At 51.5% G+C, this 19,390-nt stretch overlaps 1 protein-coding gene across 18 annotated transcripts in view; it reads left to right on the top strand.

The window, feature by feature from the left end:
• Positions 1-19,390, top strand: part of MYT1L (myelin transcription factor 1 like) — a 427,780-nt gene that overhangs the window by 342,275 nt on the left and 66,115 nt on the right. For 14 of the 18 annotated variants that reach the window (XM_078055898.1, XM_078055892.1, XM_078055900.1 and 11 more), the window contains 8 exons: positions 64-154; positions 1,780-1,887; positions 5,510-5,721; positions 13,003-13,250; positions 15,314-15,550; positions 17,746-17,867; positions 18,229-18,291; positions 18,734-18,802. In XM_078055898.1, the coding sequence (XP_077912024.1) occupies positions 64-154; positions 1,780-1,887; positions 5,510-5,721; positions 13,003-13,250; positions 15,314-15,550; positions 17,746-17,867; positions 18,229-18,291; positions 18,734-18,802 (1,150 nt within the window). The remainder of the gene's footprint in view (positions 1-63; positions 155-1,779; positions 1,888-5,509; positions 5,722-13,002; positions 13,251-15,313; positions 15,551-17,745; positions 17,868-18,228; positions 18,292-18,733; positions 18,803-19,390) is intronic. The other 4 variants (XM_078055905.1, XM_078055909.1, XM_078055907.1 and 1 more) reach the window with 1 other exon arrangement.

Genomic DNA, 19,390 nt, shown 5'->3' with positions numbered 1-19,390 from the left:
CTTGTATTCGGACCATTTCTATGTTTTAATGCTGGGCTGTCTTCTCTGCCTCTCCTTGTCAAGTTCTTGCCATGCATGAGAATGTTCTCAAGTGTCCCACTCCGGGCTGCACAGGGCGAGGGCATGTAAATAGCAACAGGAACTCGCACAGAAGGTAAGCAAAGCGCTCCTGTGCCCCATGCCGGTGCGGGGATGGAGGTCCCCTGACAGCCACACCCGTACCTCCTCCAGAGGGAGTGCGCCCCTGCACACCTCCCCTTCCTGCCCCGGGGGACAGGCCGCTCTCTGGCAGCGTATCGTGCATGGGGAAGGCAAATCCTGAGACCCCTTTTTGCAGAGTGGATTTTTTACTTGTCCCACCCACTCATCCTGAGTCCCCCAGAAGGTGCCCTCCTTGGTGTAATATTTAAGATGGATCCCCAGCCATCTGCAGGGAACGTTCAGTTCCCGTCCAGGGGTGGGGAGGAGCTGTGCTGTGTGCATCGTACAGGGAAGGGTTACAACGCACGAAGACCGGGTGGCCTGTGACCTAACTAGGTTGCCCCCGAAACTCTGCCGAAACCCCAGTCATCAGCGTGGACATCACCAAAATACTAGCAGCTGCCCAAAAGTTCTAGTTGGGGAGCGTTTGGCATGACCGTGAGCCAGGTAAACAGGCATGCTTGGAATCACACTTTTGCTATGGACAAATTCCAGTTTTCTTTCCTTTCCTGTTCTGACTTTCACAAAGCTGCTCATAATACTCAGATCATATCAAATACTTCTTTATCAATAGCTGGAGTGATCTGTTAAAATGTATCTTACAGCCTATTCTTTCAGCCTCAGAAGCTCATGTGAAATTATGGCTAAATGAAGGAAACTATTATGAGTTTCATCTTAATTTATTCCTGTCTGGTAAATTTGGTTACTTGTGTTAAATTCATAATGAAACAAATCACAACTCTGTGGCCCTCAGAGATTGTCCTGGGCTTAGTCTGCAGAAGAAGGGAATGATCGGTAGATTGGTAAAAGGCTGATGCTGAGCACGTTCAGTGTGGTCACAGCACCAGCTCCCTCGTCAGTCCTCGGCAATGGTGTGTTTGTGAGACATGATGCACATGGGGGGCACGCATCCGTACCTGTGTGTAGCTATCCGTGCAGACCCACGAGGAGCAGACCCCATGATCTCATGAAGAATAAATGCAAGCATCAGAGAACCAGTCTGCTGCCTCTCCCGTAAATATTTAGTTCCAAAAAAACACTTCAGAGCGGCCCTAGAGACCATTCTGCTTTCTTCCCAGTTCCACGCCCCCTCCCGGGGAGGACGTGGACGAGCTGGTCGGTGGGAAGCCCAAGCGCTACGGTCAGTGGCGCTCCCACAGTCATCTTCTGACACCAGTCGGAGAGCTGCCGTTCCTGGGCTTTTTAGAAACTCATCCCACCCAAGCGGCTCCATCCTCACCTGCAGAAACAACCTCGAGTGGAATCTGTGTCTACAGTTTCAACTTGCTTGTGTCCTCTTGAATGACCCAGAATTCGGCTCACAGTTGCTGGAGAGGGTTGAGTGTGCTTTATGCACGGACGGTCCTCAGCGTCATCCACTGGAGACCGCAGGACATCATGCACACGACAACCATGATTATTTCTCCCTCTCCTAGCCATCCCCTCGGGAAAGCCCACAGCAGGTGTGGGAAGCTGCTTCGGGTCTTCTGGTGCCGACCAAGGGAGAGGCGGGGAGGGGGCGACGTGTGCCAAGGAGCTGCTGGTGGAGACGATTAAATCCGCTTTCTGTCCTTGCAGCCTCTCTGGATGCCCTATTGCTGCAGCAGAGAAATTGGCAAAGGCGCAGGAGAAACACCAGAGCTGTGATGTGTCCAAGTCCAACCAGGCCTCAGACCGAGTGCTAAGGTACCAAATGCCGAGCATGTCATGTCATGAGATCCAGCACGCCCGGGCGCTGGGGGCCCTGGGAGAGGCGGGCAGGAACGCCGGTGGTCACTGGTGCAGTTATAAGAGCCAAGCCCCAGGCCCACCCCTCGCCCGCGGGGTCTGTGTGAGGGCAGGGGGCCACCTGGCCACTCTGGGACTCTGTCCGCCCGCTGTAAGTCTTCAAATGAGAGTAGATGATGTGTTTCTGGTTTTCTTTCTGGCCTGGATGTTATTTTGTGATTCTGTGACTATTAGATGAAAGAGGGAAGCTCCCACCTTAATGAGATGCCCAAAGTAATTTTATCTTAATTTGGAGGACAGGGCGTACTACCAGCCTGCAGCGTGGCGCCACCTCGCAGGACGTACGGAGCTTTTCTCTGTGGGGGAGCCCTCCGAGGGGCCGGCTCCTCTGTCCCCAGACACCCCGAGGGGGCACGGAGGAGCTGGGTGCAGGGCGGCTGAGTGACGTACTTGAACCCACTCGGTCACTGTCACGGAAAGACCTCAGAGATCACCTGGTCCAGCCCAGGTTTCAGTTTAGACAGGGAGGATTCTGGGAGGGGTGGAGGGAGAAACCCCCTGTCCCAGATCCCGTCTATCAATTCTCACTTCCCCTTGCCCCCGTCAAACCATCGCTGGAGGAGACGATGGCAGAGACACACTCCCGGGTCTTCACAGGGTTGTCCTGCAGGTCGCACGGCTGCCCACCTTCTGGGGGTGGGGGGGTGTCCCGGTGCAGGAAGCAGGTCGTCGCTCGGAGGTGGAGTCCACATTCCACGGTTACGGAGGGAGCAGCGAGTACACACACGCACGCACGTGCACACAACTTTGCTTCCATTACATTATTTCTTTAGGATAAATCACTTGGGAAAAAGCACCATTTAAGTGGCATGAACACCTGCTTGGTTTTGTTGTGCATTAGTTTAGTTTTCTGAAGGGATTTTACCATAGTCGCTATGCACCCTTTTGTCCCTCAATGGAAAACTTAAAATCTTTTTTTTTAAAGACTTCATTTATTTATTTGACAGAGAGAGAGAGCTCAAGCAGGGGGAGTGGGAGAGGGAGAAGCAGACTCCCCGCTGAGCAGGGAGCTCGATCCGAGGACCCCGGGATCATGACCTGAGCCAAAGGCAGATGCTTAACCGACTGAGCCACCCAGGTGCCCCGAAAAGTTAAAATCTTTATGGAAAATGAGAAATACTTAAATAGACAAAAACAGGAAAATAAAAACCACTTATAACCCTACTATTTAGAGATAAACCCTCAATAAATGTTGGTGTACGTTCTCGTAGATTTTTCTGTGTGGGGGTGCTAGCGGTCTAACATGCCCCCGTGAGCCTGCGGCCCCCACCTCCCAGAAGATAAGGTTAGTTAGTGGCAGGTGGGAGCCCTTCCCCGGGGCTCCGTCCGTCTGAGAAGGAATGGCTGTCAGCCAAGAGAACTGAGAACAGGTAGAGAGCAACCGAGGCTTAGGGCTTCTGTCCACGTTTGTCACCTCTAGCCAGACCCCAGAGCTAGAAAGAGCCCTGAACCCCCCTCCTGGGGACCCTCCCGTCGGGCTGAGTAGGCATCACTGGGGAGATGCTTCCCTGGGGGCTGCAGACTGCAAACACCACCCCGTTCAGACACGAGCCTCCACGCCGATGTGGAGCCTGAAGCAATAGCCTTTGACCTTGTTTCTGTGGTTTTGTGGCCACAGGTCCCTTTCCACAGGCCAAAGCCATGGAAAACCACAGCAAATGATAATGGAACACACGAGTGTGGGCCGATGCTGTGCATCTACAAACAATATTCTTTATGCGCCTCTGCCTGGGCATGGCGAGGTGGGTGGGACAGGGCCCGAAGGGAAGCACCCACACCAACCACAGCCTCGTCTCTGGGGTGCTCCCGTGCTCCCCAGCTCCCGGGGCGCACCTCAGGCCCCAGCATCCCAAGTGTGGGCAAGGCCTGGAGGACCCGGTCTCCCTGTGGGCATTCCCCATAGTGTCTCCACGTGGGGCACACTCACTGGGTGGGCAAGGAAGGAGACAGGAAGGGAGCAAAGAGAAGATAATTGAAATCCACACTCATGGGGCATCTGGGGGGCTCAGTTGGTGATCCCAGGGTCCTGAGATGGAGCCCCGGGTCTGGCTCCCAGCTCAGCGGGAAGCCTGCTTCTCCCTCTCCTTCTGCCTACTGATCCCCCTGCTTGTGTTTGCTCGCTCTCTCTCTCTCTCCCTCCCTCTCAAATAAATAAAAAATTTTTTAAAATCTTTAGAAATAAATAAATAAATCCACGCTCATTTAACTAAGAGTTGAAAAGTCTTCAAGCAGATTGTGCAACAGGAAGATGTAAGGGTTTCCAATCCTGTTCCAATTTTCCAGTCCTGGCCGCGGGTGGTGGGCCTCCAGCAGAGCCTCTGTCCCTCACCAAGGGCCACCTGGTCACCGACACGTCTGCTCCAAGCCCCGCTCCTTCTGAGCTGGTCCTAATCTTCTGAAGGCTTGGGGATCGCGCCTTCCCCAGCCCAAAGCCTTGGGCCTTGCCCACTGGGCGGAGCAGTTCCCCCATCTGGCTGCAGCTCACCAGCCTCCCACGAGTCCCCAGAGATGCTCTTAGCGCTCCTGCCTCTCACCTTTGGCCTCTGTAGTTTGGTCCCTGGATCTTCGCCTGGACCGTTTACCCACCTCTACAGCTTACTTCGCAGCTGGACTGTAAAATAATGTCACATTCTGCGTGCTCTTTGAAGGCAAGGCGAGGGTCTGTTCCTGTGTGCACCGCCACAGATCACCTGGTAAAATGCCTCACGTGACAGGCATTCAACGAATCACCACAGTATTTCGTTAATTTGACAAGAATAGGCTGAATAAATGAAATCAAAATAAATGTGTTGGTGATTTGATAAAGCTATTAGCCTGAGGGACGCTGAATGTAGAGCAAAGGGAACCCCTCCACACCACTTGTCGTAAGTCTAAAGCCATTTCCCCAAACAGTTTAAAAATCCCACCCATGAGATACGGAAATAGGTGGACACACACATACACACACAAAACCAGGTAGAATATTGATGAGTGTGTAATAACTGAGTGTTCTTCCATTTAAATACTTTCCTCCGGAGTCTGGACTGCTGGATGACCACCCATAAAAATACTGGACAGACCGGCTGCTATTTGTTTTCCATTTTCATGTCCAGCCATGTACATTTTTATCTCGTTTTGGGTCACCCATGTCCCTAAGAGTTTTTCTTTATTTCTTCTTATTTTTTTTAAGGAAAACGTCTTACTAGCTCACCTCCTTTGTTGTTAACTCTTCCTCTCTGAAGCCTCTGAGAAAGGAATGCCAGGACGCGGGGCCCTTCCTGTCCTCGCACCTCCCGAGTCCAGCCAGCCAGGGCCCCAAACAGAGCAGGAAATACGGGGGAAAGTCAAATGTCTTATTTGTGTTCTTCTTGCGCATGCTGGCAGTGAGGCAGGCGGGTTCTGTGGGGCTATGCAATCCCAGCACCCACGGTCTTTGCTCAGGAAGGTGGATTTGAGCGACGTGCCCTAATGCTGACATGAACCATGTCTTACCTGCAGCTGCGGGAAAGCAAGCTGTCGATTATTTCTTGTTTGCTTACAGGCCAATGTGCTTTGTAAAGCAGCTCGAGATCCCTCACTACGGCTACAGAAACAACGTCCCCACGACCACGCCTCGCTCCAACCTGGCCAAAGAGCTGGAGAAATATTCCAAGACCTCGTTTGAGTACAACACTTACGACAGCCATACTTATGGCAAGCGGGCCATAGCTCCCAAGGTGCAAACCAGGGATATATCCCCCAAAGGATATGATGGTAGGAGGTGCACACTCTTTAAGTGAGCGTCACGCTTGCCGTTGATAATGTTGTTGTTGTGTATATCCGTTTCCTACAAACTGGTTGAGCATGGGGTCCCTTGATGGGCACCAAAGAAAGCACACCCACAGGCTGGGCTCCCCTGTGTGCTCCCAGGTGTGGGTGAGCGGAAGCTTGCAGGACGGAGTAAGATGCCCTTCCCTCGATGCTTCCAAAGCAGCACATTCTGGCCACTTTCAGAATGTGGGGACAGAGAGCCGTTGGCTCATGGGCGTCCTGCTGTGGCTGAGGCAGGTCCTTATCTTCATAAACTTCCTTTCGTGGATGGTTCCAACACAGAGCAACCTGGGAATGCCAGAGGTAGCACCCAGAGTTCTTGGCCGTTGGAGAAACTCTGTGTTCCCTCAGAGTTCTCAACCTTGGGTGCACATTAGAGTCCTCTGGGGAGATGTTAAGCATTCTAATGCCCAGGCTGCACCCGGGACCAACTAAATTGGCCTCCCCAGGGATGCTGCCTGTACGGTGACATTATCTCAGTTACCAGTGACTCCAAGGTGCACCCAAGAGCAGACAACTTCTGCTGGTGTCACCGGGCCTCCTTCCAGCAGGTGCCGGCCCTGGCCTGTTTCCCCACGGGGAGTGGGGCCAGGCAGGGCCTCCCGTGGTGACCTAGCTACCATGCATCCAATAAAAACAAAGAGCAGGTAGAACAAATAAAACACCACCTGCCTCTCAGGAAGGGGGTAGCTTACTTGCCCTCGTGGGTTCTGAGCCCTCTGCCAGCAATTCGAGGTAGCTCCCATTGCTTCCCTGCGTTAACATGGTAAGTCGTTGAACGAGAGCGGGGTGACTGCATTTCTCTGATGTCACGTATTTATCTAACTGCATTTCTGCTTCAAATTCTAGGATATGTGGACTGAGTTGGCAAATTTTCCTGACTGGGATGTGGGTTGTAGAAGTTCTGATGATTCATAAGTCTTACCTTGTTGTTCTGTAACAGAGGAGAGGAGATGGGCTTTTAAAGTTCTTTCAGCTCCTCTCTGAAAAAGATATTTAATTAAAATCATAGCACACAAAAATATTCATTTAAACTGAATGTTTGGGGAGTTCCAAAACCTCTTCACAATTCAATGTGAGTTGCTGCACATGTTTCTAAGCTATGTTAGTCATTCTTGGCCTTAATAACAATTAATATGTATAGTGAGTGAAATTTAGTATTTCTTTGACGTATCACATATTGATTATCCTTGCGTGTATCAATTCATAATATAGAGAAACAAAAACGTAAGTGGAAAAGAGAGTGGCTTAGGGTATAACAGAAAATAATTATTTTTGTTTTATTTAATCATAATTCACCAATTTCCGTTTTGTTATAATTTTATCCTTTTGATCCATTTGATTGCAAATGAAGGATCAAAAAAATTGAATTCACATAATTAAGAATTCCGTTTATACAATTTCCAACTCAGCAATATCTCGCAGAGATCTAGGGAGGAGCTCCTCTAGCTGCTTGTCTCCTGCACCTCTTTGCTGCTGTCGGTCTGTGTGGCCTGATTTCCTTGACCTCGTCATTATAGTTGGACTTTGGGTAAGGTCATGACCAGTAGAGCACATTTTCATGCTTGCAACACCTATTAGTGGATTTGAAGTCAAACCTACTTGGGTCTATTCTCAGCTCTTCCATTTAGGAGCTGTGTGATATTTGGCAGATTAATCTTTCTGGGTGTTACTTGCCCCCAGAACAGAGAGGTGGTAATAGTGCCCATCCTTTGGACCTCACAGAGCTGTTGTGAGGATCAGCTGACAGCTCTAAAGAGCCGGACAAACTTGTAATTACTGGCATTCATTCTCACCCACCCTGAACATACCTGTTGTCAGAAACCTCGGCTGAGCCAAGCTCTTCAGCTGGCTCACAAGGAAACAAGAATACAGAACAAAAACTTCAATATTAGGTCTTTAAGAAATAAAACAAACAAACAAAAAAACAGAAGGAAAGGCGAACTTTTACCATAATTTACTGAGAAGAACCTCAGTGACTCCATTTCTCTCACACTAGATTCATCTAACAGACTTTTAAAACATCAAAGTAAATGTCCATTAAGGATGAGAGTGGCCAGGTCAGTTTTCTTGACAGGATGTAAGCTGAGAGCTGTCCCTGATCCCAGGCACCAGGCAGTAGACACCACAGAGCAATTGTGGTCTGTGGTTACCCTACAAGAATGTCCTCCCCAAGGCTTGCTGCAGGTACAGAGAATTGAGTCATTGCTCCTAAAGAATAACTGTGAAATGAGCCTATTGTGGGGGTGTGGGGGGGAAGCATAACACTTGGGAGCAAGGGGCAGGCCATGGAAATGTCTGTCCAACAGGATATAGAAGTAGGACCTTTCACCCCAGTCTTTGGATATCACACCTTAGATCCTACCACCTGTGTTCAAAAACACTCAACACACATTGATTTAAGTGCCTGCATTCTTCCAGACACTGGCTAGTTGCTGTCTTTCTGTCTGTCTGTTTATCTATCCATCCATCCATCCATCCATCCATCCATCCACCTGTCTACCCATCCAGCCGTCCATCCATCCATCCATCTACCCATCCACTCACCAGTCCACCCATCCACCCATCCATCTATCTATCCATCCATCCACTCATTCATCTATCCATCCATCCATCCACCCATTCATCTATCCATCCATCCATCCATCCACCTGTCCACCCATCCATCTGTCCATCTATCCATCCATCCATTCATCTATCCATCCTTCCACTCACCAGCCTACCCATCTACCCATCCATCCATCTATCCATCCATCCACCCATCCACCCATCAATCCTTCCATCAACCCATCCATCCCATCCATCTATCCATCCATCCATCCATCTGTTCACCCATTCATCTATCCATCCATCCACCCATCCACCCATCAATCCGTCCATCTACCCATCCACCCATCCATCTATCCATCTATCCGTCCATCCATTCATCTATCCATCCATCCACCCATCCACCCATCCATCCCTCTATCCATCCATCCATTCATCCACTGACCCATCTATCTGTTCATCCATCCATCCATCCATCCTCCTGTCCATCCACTCTATCATGTATCATCTATCTACCTCTTCTTTCTTTCTGGATGACAAGTTTCAAGGAAGAGCTAGGGAACAAATGGAAGACAGTGAAATACACACTCATGCAGAAAGTGAAGCAAGGAGTCCATTCTGGAGGAATTAGCAGGAACTTTAACAAAATGGCAAATCTTGCACTTGATCATGAGCTTGAGTAGAAATTATGCAAAGATGAAAGACCCGTGGCCTGACAAGGTGACTGAGAGCAGGGACAGGCCCTGTGGGGCAGGTGAGGAGATGGCTTTGCATCACCCACCATGCTGAGGAGCTTGGGGCACTCTCCCACAGGGCGTGGAAGTCCATATGTGGGAGTAGTGAAGGAGGGAAGGTGGGAAAGGACAGGGGTTCCCGAATGTGTATGTTGGCCCTGCCTTCTCCCATGAGCACCAGGTTGGCATCTCCCCAGCCTGTTTGTTACAGTGAGCTAAGAATGGCTCTGATATGCTTAAACTGTTGGGTAAAAAAAAAGAAGAGTTTGTGACATGTAAAAATTATGTGAAGTCAAATTTCAGTGTTCATAGGTAAAGCCATATGGGGCCCCGCTGCCCTCATTCATTTGGTCGGTGACTTGTTTCGCACAACGGCAAAGCCCAGCGGTTGTGCCATAGAAACCTAGACTATTGTCCAGTCCTTTGCAGAAACAGCTGCCAAACCCAGGCTAAGACATCTCCACTTGCGTCTCTGGGCAATTTATCACCACGCCAAGCTTTGTCTAAACCCGTACGTTCCCAGAGCTCCCATGGGCTCCCCTCGTGAGCCGCCCTCTCTGTCATTCCCAACTTCCAAATTCTCCAAGCTAAACACTTTGTAATCGGCTTTGAACTTCCTCTTTGCTCCTCAAACTCAGTGCCACCCCAATGTGCTCAACCTCCCATCTTCTGCCCCGGCCCCTGTCCAGGCCTCCTGCCGGCAACGGCTCCCAGAACTGCTCAGTGGCCGTCCGGGGTGCATCCTCTGGAGCCGCGCCTCTGGCCTCCTCACCCCCGCCCCCAGCCGGCTCTCCCTGGAATGCCCACCCTCCTGCCCACACCTGCCGGTGGCTGCCCCGCCATCCAGCTGATCCCAGAGCCTCTCAGCACTGGGTCCTGTCTCACCTAGCCTGGCCTGCACTCAGCAGGCTTCCTCCTAACTTCCTGCACGATGGCGCTCGTGCAGAACCAGACGCCTGTTCTCGGCCCACATGCAGCTCTGGGTCTCACCCTGGGCAGTCTCATGGGTAAACAGCTTGTCTTCCCACTGGACCGTAAGCTCCCGTCCTCAGATTCAAACCACAGTGCGGATGCTGCCCGTGCAAACACTATCTGTCTGAATGAGTGAGTGGGACGTGAAGAGTCCAGACGGGGATTTGACGCTTTAGGTCACGTGAGCAGACGGTGTGCAGACCCCACCTAGCTGCATTCTCACAAGAAAGCTCCTTTTCCCATGTAGCACTCACCACAGCACAGACCTGCGTGGGCACCATGAGGGTCGGTGAGTGAGGGTGTGAGGCCGTCCAAACCCACCCAGGTCCCCCGCGGGGTGAGCCCTCAGGACGCGTACCTCTGCACTGTGCTCTATCTGTCTGGTTTTCATGGAAGTCTGGGCTGTAAGGACATTTATTCCCTTATGTTAATACATAAGAAGGCGGACATTCCTAGAAGGAGACACACATTTCGGGAGACTCTCACAAGTAGGGCAGCATGCGAAGGCTCTGGTTGGAACGTGGTTGTTTTCATTTTTTTTAATTTGTCATATTTAGCCAGTAGAAATCCCATGGAGTCTTTCTCTGTCCTGCAAAAGAGGGATAAAATCTTTGAAGAGGGGTTTACCACGTGGTACGAGGCCCACCACTGCAGCCACACGGGGTGGTGGGACTCTCTCAGAGAGGCGTGACCTCCGTCTCGGCCAGGGACAGGCCGGCACCCAGAAGGACAGTGTCCAATTCTGTCTGCCGCCCGATCGGAAGGGGAAGGGCGTTTTGTCGTGGTCACTGGCCACTGATGCTGGCTCTGTGAACGTTTTACAAACTGGCGGTAATTATGAGGACCTACGCTCTTACTTCCATTTTGAACAAAACAAAGGAGTGCTTGCATTCCGTGAAAAGGCACAGGGGATGTGGATGCGTGTCCCACGTGCTTCCCCTGCATCAGGCTCGTCAACCAGTCACCCCCAGGTCGCTCGCCCGCTAGCATTCTGCCCAGTCCTACCAACTTGGTGCCATTCAGGACTCAAACGTCTGGGGAAGTAGATGCACTTTACCAAAAGTTTGCTGCCATGTCCTGCTGACTCTCTTTTAGAAATTGAAATTTGCTTATTCCAAAACGAAACGGCCATTTTTGTTATTTATGTGCATTCCATTTCTTTCTTGAGCCAGCGGCTAGCCCTCACTAGGGAAAAGAACCCTCACATAAGTGCTATCGCATTTCTCTCACAATTTCTATATTCCTATTTTTGTATCAAAATTGTAAATGGTGTGAACCCACAGACTTCTGTCTGTGTGGAGAGTGCCACAAGGAGCTCAGTGTGGCTCCCTGAGCCCACGGCGCAGGTCCCGAGGGGTCGCCCCCCAGGTCTGGTCCCCCTGCATCGCTGCCTCGGGCCCACGGGACGTCTCTGTGCTCAGACCCCAGACTGCTGCCATCCACACTGGGCCCTCTGCTGCTTAGATAGGAGCACTCACAGAAGAACGAGGAAGGAAAGGTCACGTCCCAGACAGACCAATAGGTGTGCTGATTCGTCCTCGCAGAGAGGGACCCGGCCCACACAGACTCCTCATGCTGGGGGGTCTGTGTGCAGTTAGCCCTCTGGTCCACGCAAGGGGACCTGCTTCAAATGGTCATCTGCTTGTGCAGCGGCTCGGTGACTTTTGGTGGGGGCTGCAGTGAGGCCTGGTGCCAGCATCACTGTGCAGCTGGGTGGCAAAATGAAAGTCTTGGGTCCAAAGTTGAAAGTTATCAGTGATGAAAGCTTGGTTATTTGTTCACCTGTATGTGAATACGGTGCTTTGGGCAGTTTCTTGGCGTGGCTCGTGATGACCGACCGTGGTGGCCATGTGAGGTCAGTTGCTCAGTTCTGCTTTGCTGGCCCCTTCCCTATGGGAGGAAAGCATTGTGCATGTCCTCCTAAGGGGGTACTTGGGTTACAGACCACTAGCGACAGTGTTGGACACACAGGGAGGGGTGGCTAAGCTTGCTTTGGAAAGGATGTTCGAAGATGCATGGGGGTCGTGCAAGTGGGACTCGCTGGTGCAGTCTAGGACACTGTGAGGGAGATGTGGGGGGGGTTCCTTCACCCCTGGGTTCACCCTGCCTACTCCCTTCCTGGGCAGGACTCCAGGGGAGACCTGTCTGCCCCGCAGGTGGACACCCTATGACTTTGCTGCCCTTGGCAATGAACACAGGGCCCTGAAAAATCATCCACAAGTGTTTCCCACCCGTGGGCCAGAGGAGACTTCCCAACAGCCATGAAAGCAATGTTAGCTCCCAAACACCTGTGTGCTCTGGGTGATGGAGGTTGTCACCCGTACATCCGTGAGCCCGGCTCCGTGCAAGTGTCGGCTTGCGGGCCGATGTGTGGCGTGCACGTGGCCACGGTGCCCTGCTTACCCGGGCTCAGCCATGCCCACGGGTGTGCACCAGTCCCTGTCCCTGACCATGCCACTTCCTCCACAGGGGCTCTTTAGTAGAATCACAGGGTAGGGCTGTTCTTGGGGAAGGGGGTGTTCCCTCATGCATGCCCAGCTGGAGGGGACGCCTCCCAAAAGCACAGGGGCCCGTGAGGCTGCGCGACTTGCACGCAGTGACCCCCAGCTGGCCTCTGAGGCCCCTCCTGGCTGGAAGGAGCCACCAGGCTCCGGAGGGACGAGGTCTGTGGGGTCCCCGCCGCCCACTGAGCGGATGCGCAGTCACGATGGGGAGAGCCGTCCTGGGGCCCCGAGCAGGCTGGCGTTCCAGTCCCTTCCCAAGTCAGGCGGCCGAGTCCCAATCAGGCGCGGCCCTCAAACAGGTCAGGTGGTGGGCCCGCAGCCGCGTGCGGCCCCTCCAGTCACCCAGCTCGGCCGGGCGGCCAGGACGCGCGTGTCCGCGGGGCTGGGGGAGGGGCGCGGTGTGGGGGGCGGGGCGCGGCGGCGGCGGCGCGGGGGCCCAGGTCATCGCCGTGCCCGTGTCTCCCCAGCAAAGCGGTACTGCAAGAACGCCAGCCCCAGCAGCAGCAGCACCAGCAGCTACGCGCCCAGCAGCAGCAACCTGAGCTGCGGGGGCGGCAGCAGCGCGAGCAGCACGTGCAGCAAGAGCAGCTTCGACTACGCGCACGACGTGGAGGCGGCGCACATGGCCGCCACGGCCATCCTCAACCTGTCCACGCGCTGCCGCGAGATGCCGCAGAACCTGTCCACCAAGCCGCAGGACCTGTGCGCCGCGCGGGTACGCCCGGGCCGGGGGGGTCCCCGAGCTCACGGCCCGCAGCACCGGGCCCCCGGGGCACTCAGCGGACGCCCCTCGGAGCGCACCTGCCGCTGGGGCCCGAGCACGCTGTGCGGGGAGCCGTCCCGCCCGGACGCCGGGTTTGTGGCCAGGCCTGTTGTCAGGCCGGTGGGAGGAGACGTGGGGGGGACCCTGCTCCTTAGGATCCAGGGTCGCTTCTGTAAACAGAGGACAGCCGGTGCCCTCAGGGAGCCTCGGATGGCGGCACGACAGCAGCCGGGCGCCCGGAACCCCAAGACGAGGAGGGCGCGTGGCCCCGCTGTCGAGCACAGCGCAGGGCGGCCCCCAGCTCCCAGCTGGTCGCTCAGTGTTGGGGAACAAAAAGCAGAAATCCGATTTCCGCCCGACTGTCGCGCCATTCTGGCAGCTCTCGTTAGTCCAGAATCAGAGATGCTGACACGGCGTCCGGGTCTGTGGAGGCCTCTGCCTTGCTTTTCTGTGAATGGGCTCGTTGGTCCAGCGGGAGCCGGACTGCGGGTCAGAGCCGGAGGGAGCTGCCCGCTGGGGCCGCTCGGGGGTCGGGCCGCCGGAGGTGCGCAGGGCCTGTGAGCTCAGAGGACGTGGGCAGCCAGACCTGGTCCCTCACCTCCTCGCCAGAAAACAGAGGGACTGCATTTCTAGAGCTGCCTGGCCATGGGCACCAGGAGCTCACAGCCTCACAACAAGCTCATTACTTGTTCTAAGTAATTGTGATTTGTATGAATGGAGAAAGGTCAGGCATTTTATGCTTTGCACCTGCTTTCTTTTCTATTAATATTTTTGTTCCTAGATTTTTAGAGACATGTCAGGGGCATGCGATTTCGTGGTGGTCAGGGCCGCTAAAATCCAAGGCTAGCATGGAAGAGCTTCTGTGGCAAGGGGAAAAAAGAAAGCAACCCCTTCCCATTTTTCTTTCACTTTATTAAAGCCAAGACTGAGACAATTAAGTCCAACGTGACGCAGGCTAAATGAGTGTGAGAGCTTGAAAGCAGGCGTGCTCCCTGACCGGAGGAGCTCAGGCAGAATAATGCTCTGTCATGTCTCAGGCTAAGAGCCTGCGTGGGGCTTCCGTCCCCAGCAGCTGCCCTCCGCTGTTACATCCAGAGGAGGGAGCTGCTAGACATTTGGGGAGGCAGCAACTTTCACGCCAGCTCTGAGATCAAATTTTTGCTCGAGAAACTGTAACTCTCCGGGAACAGAAGTGGAGGGCTGTTCGCAGCATTTCCTGCTCTGTTCTCCATGTGTCCTTCCTTGCCTCCCTCCTCCTGAGAGGCGAGCTCTGAAGACTTCTTTATCTGTTTGAGAGCATCATTTAAAAAAAACAAACAATAACAACAAAAAAGTCACCCAGTACCGCTTTATTGTTTTAAGCCAGTAGGCTGAATTGCACGTTTGCTGAAGCACAGAGTAGTCAGACCATACTCACTGCAGTAGAGGTGCTTGAACTGTGATTGCACACCCCCCTCCCTTAAAACAGAAAACACTCTTCATCACAGGATTTCGTGTGCAAAGTGAATTCTGGCTGCTTCTCCTTCACCCCGCCGTGCCTCTGCCTCGTCTGTTCCCCCCTCTCCCCTTCTCGAAGTATCCGCATCAGTGAAACTGAAAGACGATTGTTAAGCATAAACACACATCTATCTCTGATCTCTTAAACGTTATTTGAGCTGGAATAGAGTTGAGATTAGGCACTCGTTTGATTTTCTTCTGGTGAGGCTTATTTCTAAAAGCAGGAGATGTATTGCAGAGAAAAGAAGATAAAGATGGTGGTAAATACACGGTAGATATGTGAGATGGATAGGTAAGAGACAGATGGATAGACCGATTATAGTCATCAGCAGGTGAAGAGATGCATGCACCTGCCATCCAGTGTTGCGGCCAGGCGCGGGCCAGCAGACATGTCCCAAAGGACCGCTTCTCCTCGCCTCGGGAGCCCATGCACGGGAGACCGCAGGAGGAATCCGCGCTTGGATTCTGCACTGGCTGGGGGTGGGGCTGCGTCGTTACCATGTCTCTCTGTCCAGCAGAACCCTGACATGGAGGTGGACGAGAACGGGACTCTGGACCTCAGCATGAACAAGCCACGGCCACGGGAGAGCTGCTGCCCGGTCCTGACGCCCCTGGAGCCCATGTCCCCCCAGCAGCAGGCAGTCATGGGCAGCCGGTGCTTCCAGCTGGGAGAGGACGACTGCTGGGAGCTGCCCGTGGACTACACCAAGATGAAGCCTCGCAGGGCCGACGGGGGTGACACCACCGAGGTCCCTGTACGTCCCTCTCACTGCCTGCCGGCTCGGGGCATGGGGGCGGGCATCCGTGGGCTCCCTTAGTATGACCTCAGCCGACGAGGGTTGACCAGGGAGAGATTTGTCACTAACGCTGATGAGGTAAAACAAACCACAGACTCTTTTCAATGATGAATTTTATTGTCTAACAAGTGTGTTTTGTTACCAATGATTTCTCTAAGAAAATATATAGACAGCAAGCCAGTCCATTTTCCTGGGTGACATATTGATATAAGGCATGATTCTCCTTGCAGATAGGGAATTATGACATCTTCAATACTTAAATGGTTAACTATGAGCTTTTAATTAGCTAGCCCTTTGAAGCTAAAGATAGTGTCTGTTCTCAGAGAAACCCAAAATATTCAGAAGAATGTACTCCAGCCCTGAAAAAAACCATTTTAGCACTATCACCTAAATCTTTGTTGAGCACAATATTACCAAACAACCAATGTCAAGAACATATTTTTGAAAAAAAAAAAAAAAAGAACATATTTTTGAAGTGAAGATCTCCCCTGTGATCCGAAAATAGAGCTTTCCTGTGGAAACCCTCCTAAGCTAAATGGTGTGATTAATTAATTTATGTAGAAAATATTTTGAGTGTTCCCAGACCCCAAAAATCACCTCTCAGGTTTTGATTTTCTGAACCTTAGGACACACCTTGCTAACGGATGCACAGATAACCTGAGACCAAGCCCAGATGCTCTCAGACACAGCGCAGAGCTCTGGAGCTGGATGCTGAGAGGCTGAGCATGGTTTCGGGGGCAGGCACGGGGCGGGGCCGCTCCTGATGCTCAGGGTGCACCCACGCTCCCACAGCTTGCCACAAAACCAGCACTGAACACTGTTTGTGCTTCTTGACTTTTTTTTGTAAAAGCAAAAATCCTCTTTGGGTTTCTTTCTTAGCAAAAGCAGGTCTTTCAAAAGAGCGAGGTGGCATGTGTCGTGAGCTTTCGAAAAGTGGGGGTCACCTGTAGTTACAATGTTCACATTCAAGTTGCTAAAATAGTTAAAATATCCTCTAGGCTAAGAAAAGAAAATGAAGAAAAGGTTGTTCTTTATTGTACTGGCTTTTTCTCCTGTGTTCAATTCTGAAAATTATGACACCTTCTTTATTCACTGAAAAATGAAAATCCTTTTTGAATACAATAGGGAGACCACCATCAAAGCAATAGCTTTTTACAGAAACAAGGAAGTGCAGAAAAAGGGAACATTAGCTATTTGTAGGAATTGGCAGGAAAGGCACCTGGTTATAAGGCCATTACATGTTAAAGCCTATTATCTTTATTCTTCAAATTGATTTAAGTATCCAGGCATTGCAAAAGAATAGAATCTAAGTGGCAAGGTAAATTCCAAAGTATTCTTTTCTCTCCTATAGTGTTAAGTCATTGCTACCAAATAAGGCATGGTGGTTGAGTCTCTGATTTTATTTTAATTAAAATTAAGCTCTCATAAATCGACAGAAGTATTTTCATCATACAGACTGTCCCCGAAGTAAGAAATGCTCTCCAGCCTTCAGGAGACACATCTGCTGAGTATCACCATCTATAGGAGTTCCTTAGTTACTGCACTGGGACCCACTTAACCAGAGTAGACACTTCCTATTAAAAAAGGAAATGCTGCATAAGAATAATTGAGAACTACAACATTAAGCTCAGACGGTCTTCCCTTGCCTTGGGCCCTAAGGCACACATGCAGAATGCTCCCCGGTGGCTGGTAAAAGCCTCATTCTAAAATGCCTCTAAGGTTCGTGGTTGAGCTTTGCAGGTCAGCGTTGGGTAAGAGTATTGTAACACCAGCAGGTGCTTCCCGGACACTGAATCAGAAAGACCAACCAAGAAACGGTGTCTCTGGTTTCCAAACCAGTTGTCTGTTCCCCTTATAAGTACCCCAACAGAAATACTGACTAAGGCCCTGCCCACTGACAGGGATGAACTTAGAAGTTTGGAACAGTTGATGAGAAACTAAGGTCCACTCTGAAAAAGATGCTCTTTGAACAGCGTCCAGCTTTGCACTTTCAGAAGGGGCTTCACCGGGACAAAGATGGGGAATGATTTTAAAGGCACAGGGTGTTGGAAGAGGAGGAAAGTGCAGAGGCGGCCGGCCCTCTGGGGGCCGCGTCTGTGGTCTGTGTGGGGCGCTGTCCCCTGTGCGGCCCTGAAGCTGTGTTTTGCCTGCAGCCGGAAGACTTGGACCCATTCCAGGAGGCTCTGGAGGAGAGAAGGTACCCGGGAGAGGTGACCATCCCCAGCCCCAAGCCCAAGTACCCCCAGTGCAAGGAGAGCAAGAAGGACTTAATAACGTAAGCATACCTCGAGGTGAAACAGCTGCCCTTCCTAACCGTCCCTTCCTTGGCTTATTTTTAAAGACCGATCTGTACGTGCCTTGCCGTTTGAGCATGCGACGTCCGCAGCACAGAACTGTCTCGAGCTGCCGGTTCCGTGGAGCGGGGGCCCGCGTGGCTCGCTTGCTCCCAGGACGCTCTGTGTGATGGAGGCGCGTCTGCCGTATGTGGTCGTGCGTTTTGCAGCTTCCCCTCAGGGCACCTAAATCCCCTTGCAGACATTGCAGCTAAACTGGAAACAATGAAACTTTCTTGAAGTTTTTTTTTTTTTTTAAACATACTTACTATTTTGGCTGTTTTTGTTTTTGTTTGGTGGCAGATGTCCAACACCAAGGTGTGATGGAAGTGGTCATGTGACTGGTAATTACGCCTCACATAGAAGGTGTGACTTCATTTTTCTCATGGTGGATTCTGTCTTTTCAATTTATTGTTTTCAGCTTACCTCAACAATGCTGTCAAAGTACAAACGTCGAATTACGTGTCAACCCTCTCAGTGCTCTATGTTGACCTATAAAAGCATGCTGATGTACGTGTTGTATAGTGTCTTTTATATGCAAGGAAACTACCACGATTCGGAAAATTCCTCACCAACATTGAAACCAAAGAGTGCAAATATTTTTATACTATTTTTCAAAAATTGTTTATTAACAGACACGTCTTCTTCAAAGAAGAGAGTTAATTATACAAAAAAAAAATTCAATATACAGCACTTGCCCCATCACTTTCTGCATTAAACTTTTTAGTTTCAGTTGTATGTTGTGTTTGTCCGGGAGCGTAAGCCGGTGGGGGCGGCACTCACCTGACTCTTCTGGCCTGTCTTACAGTCTGTCGGGCTGCCCCCTCGCCGACAGAAGCATTCGGAGCATGCTGGCCACCAGCTCGCAAGAACTCAAGTAAGATTTCATGACAATCATTCTTCTAAAGATCTGTTCGCCTAGTAGTAACAAAATGGAGGTGTCATGTGTAAACACAAGTGTCTTTAAACAAACCCGCTGTGCACGCGGTACCTCGGCAGCCCACACGCCCGGGTCCTCGGGACGTCAGTCCCCCTTCCGGACAGTCTCTCTGCCTCTTCCCTCTCCTTTGTCTCTAGCGCTTTCATGCCATAGCCTTTCGATCCTGAATTTTCTAAAGCATCAGTAGTTTCTGTCCTCATACACATGCACACGGAAGGGAAGCCAGACAGAGGTACTCAAACTTTCAGGAAGTGATTGCAGCCTAAAAAGTAAAAAAATGTATTTTTTTTTAGAAGTCAGTAGTTCATATGATTATTTAAAATATGGGCATTTAAATAGGACTAATGACAAAAGCTCACCACGATGACAGCTAATTCCCTAAGCATGTTGCGGTCATAGTAGCAAATACTCTAGGACAGCATCGTGTCCCGTTCACTGGCTCACTGACGGGTACAGTCAGGCACCCACCAGCACTCAGACACTCTTCCCTCCAGCCACTGGCTCTCCCGCTCTCCTGTGCCTATA

Source organism: Halichoerus grypus, chromosome 10 (genome assembly GCF_964656455.1).
Source record: "Halichoerus grypus chromosome 10, mHalGry1.hap1.1, whole genome shotgun sequence".
Taxonomy (NCBI): domain Eukaryota; kingdom Metazoa; phylum Chordata; class Mammalia; order Carnivora; family Phocidae; genus Halichoerus; species Halichoerus grypus.
Note: the sequence above shows the minus strand (reverse complement) of the source record. Positions and strands in the feature narration are given on the sequence as shown.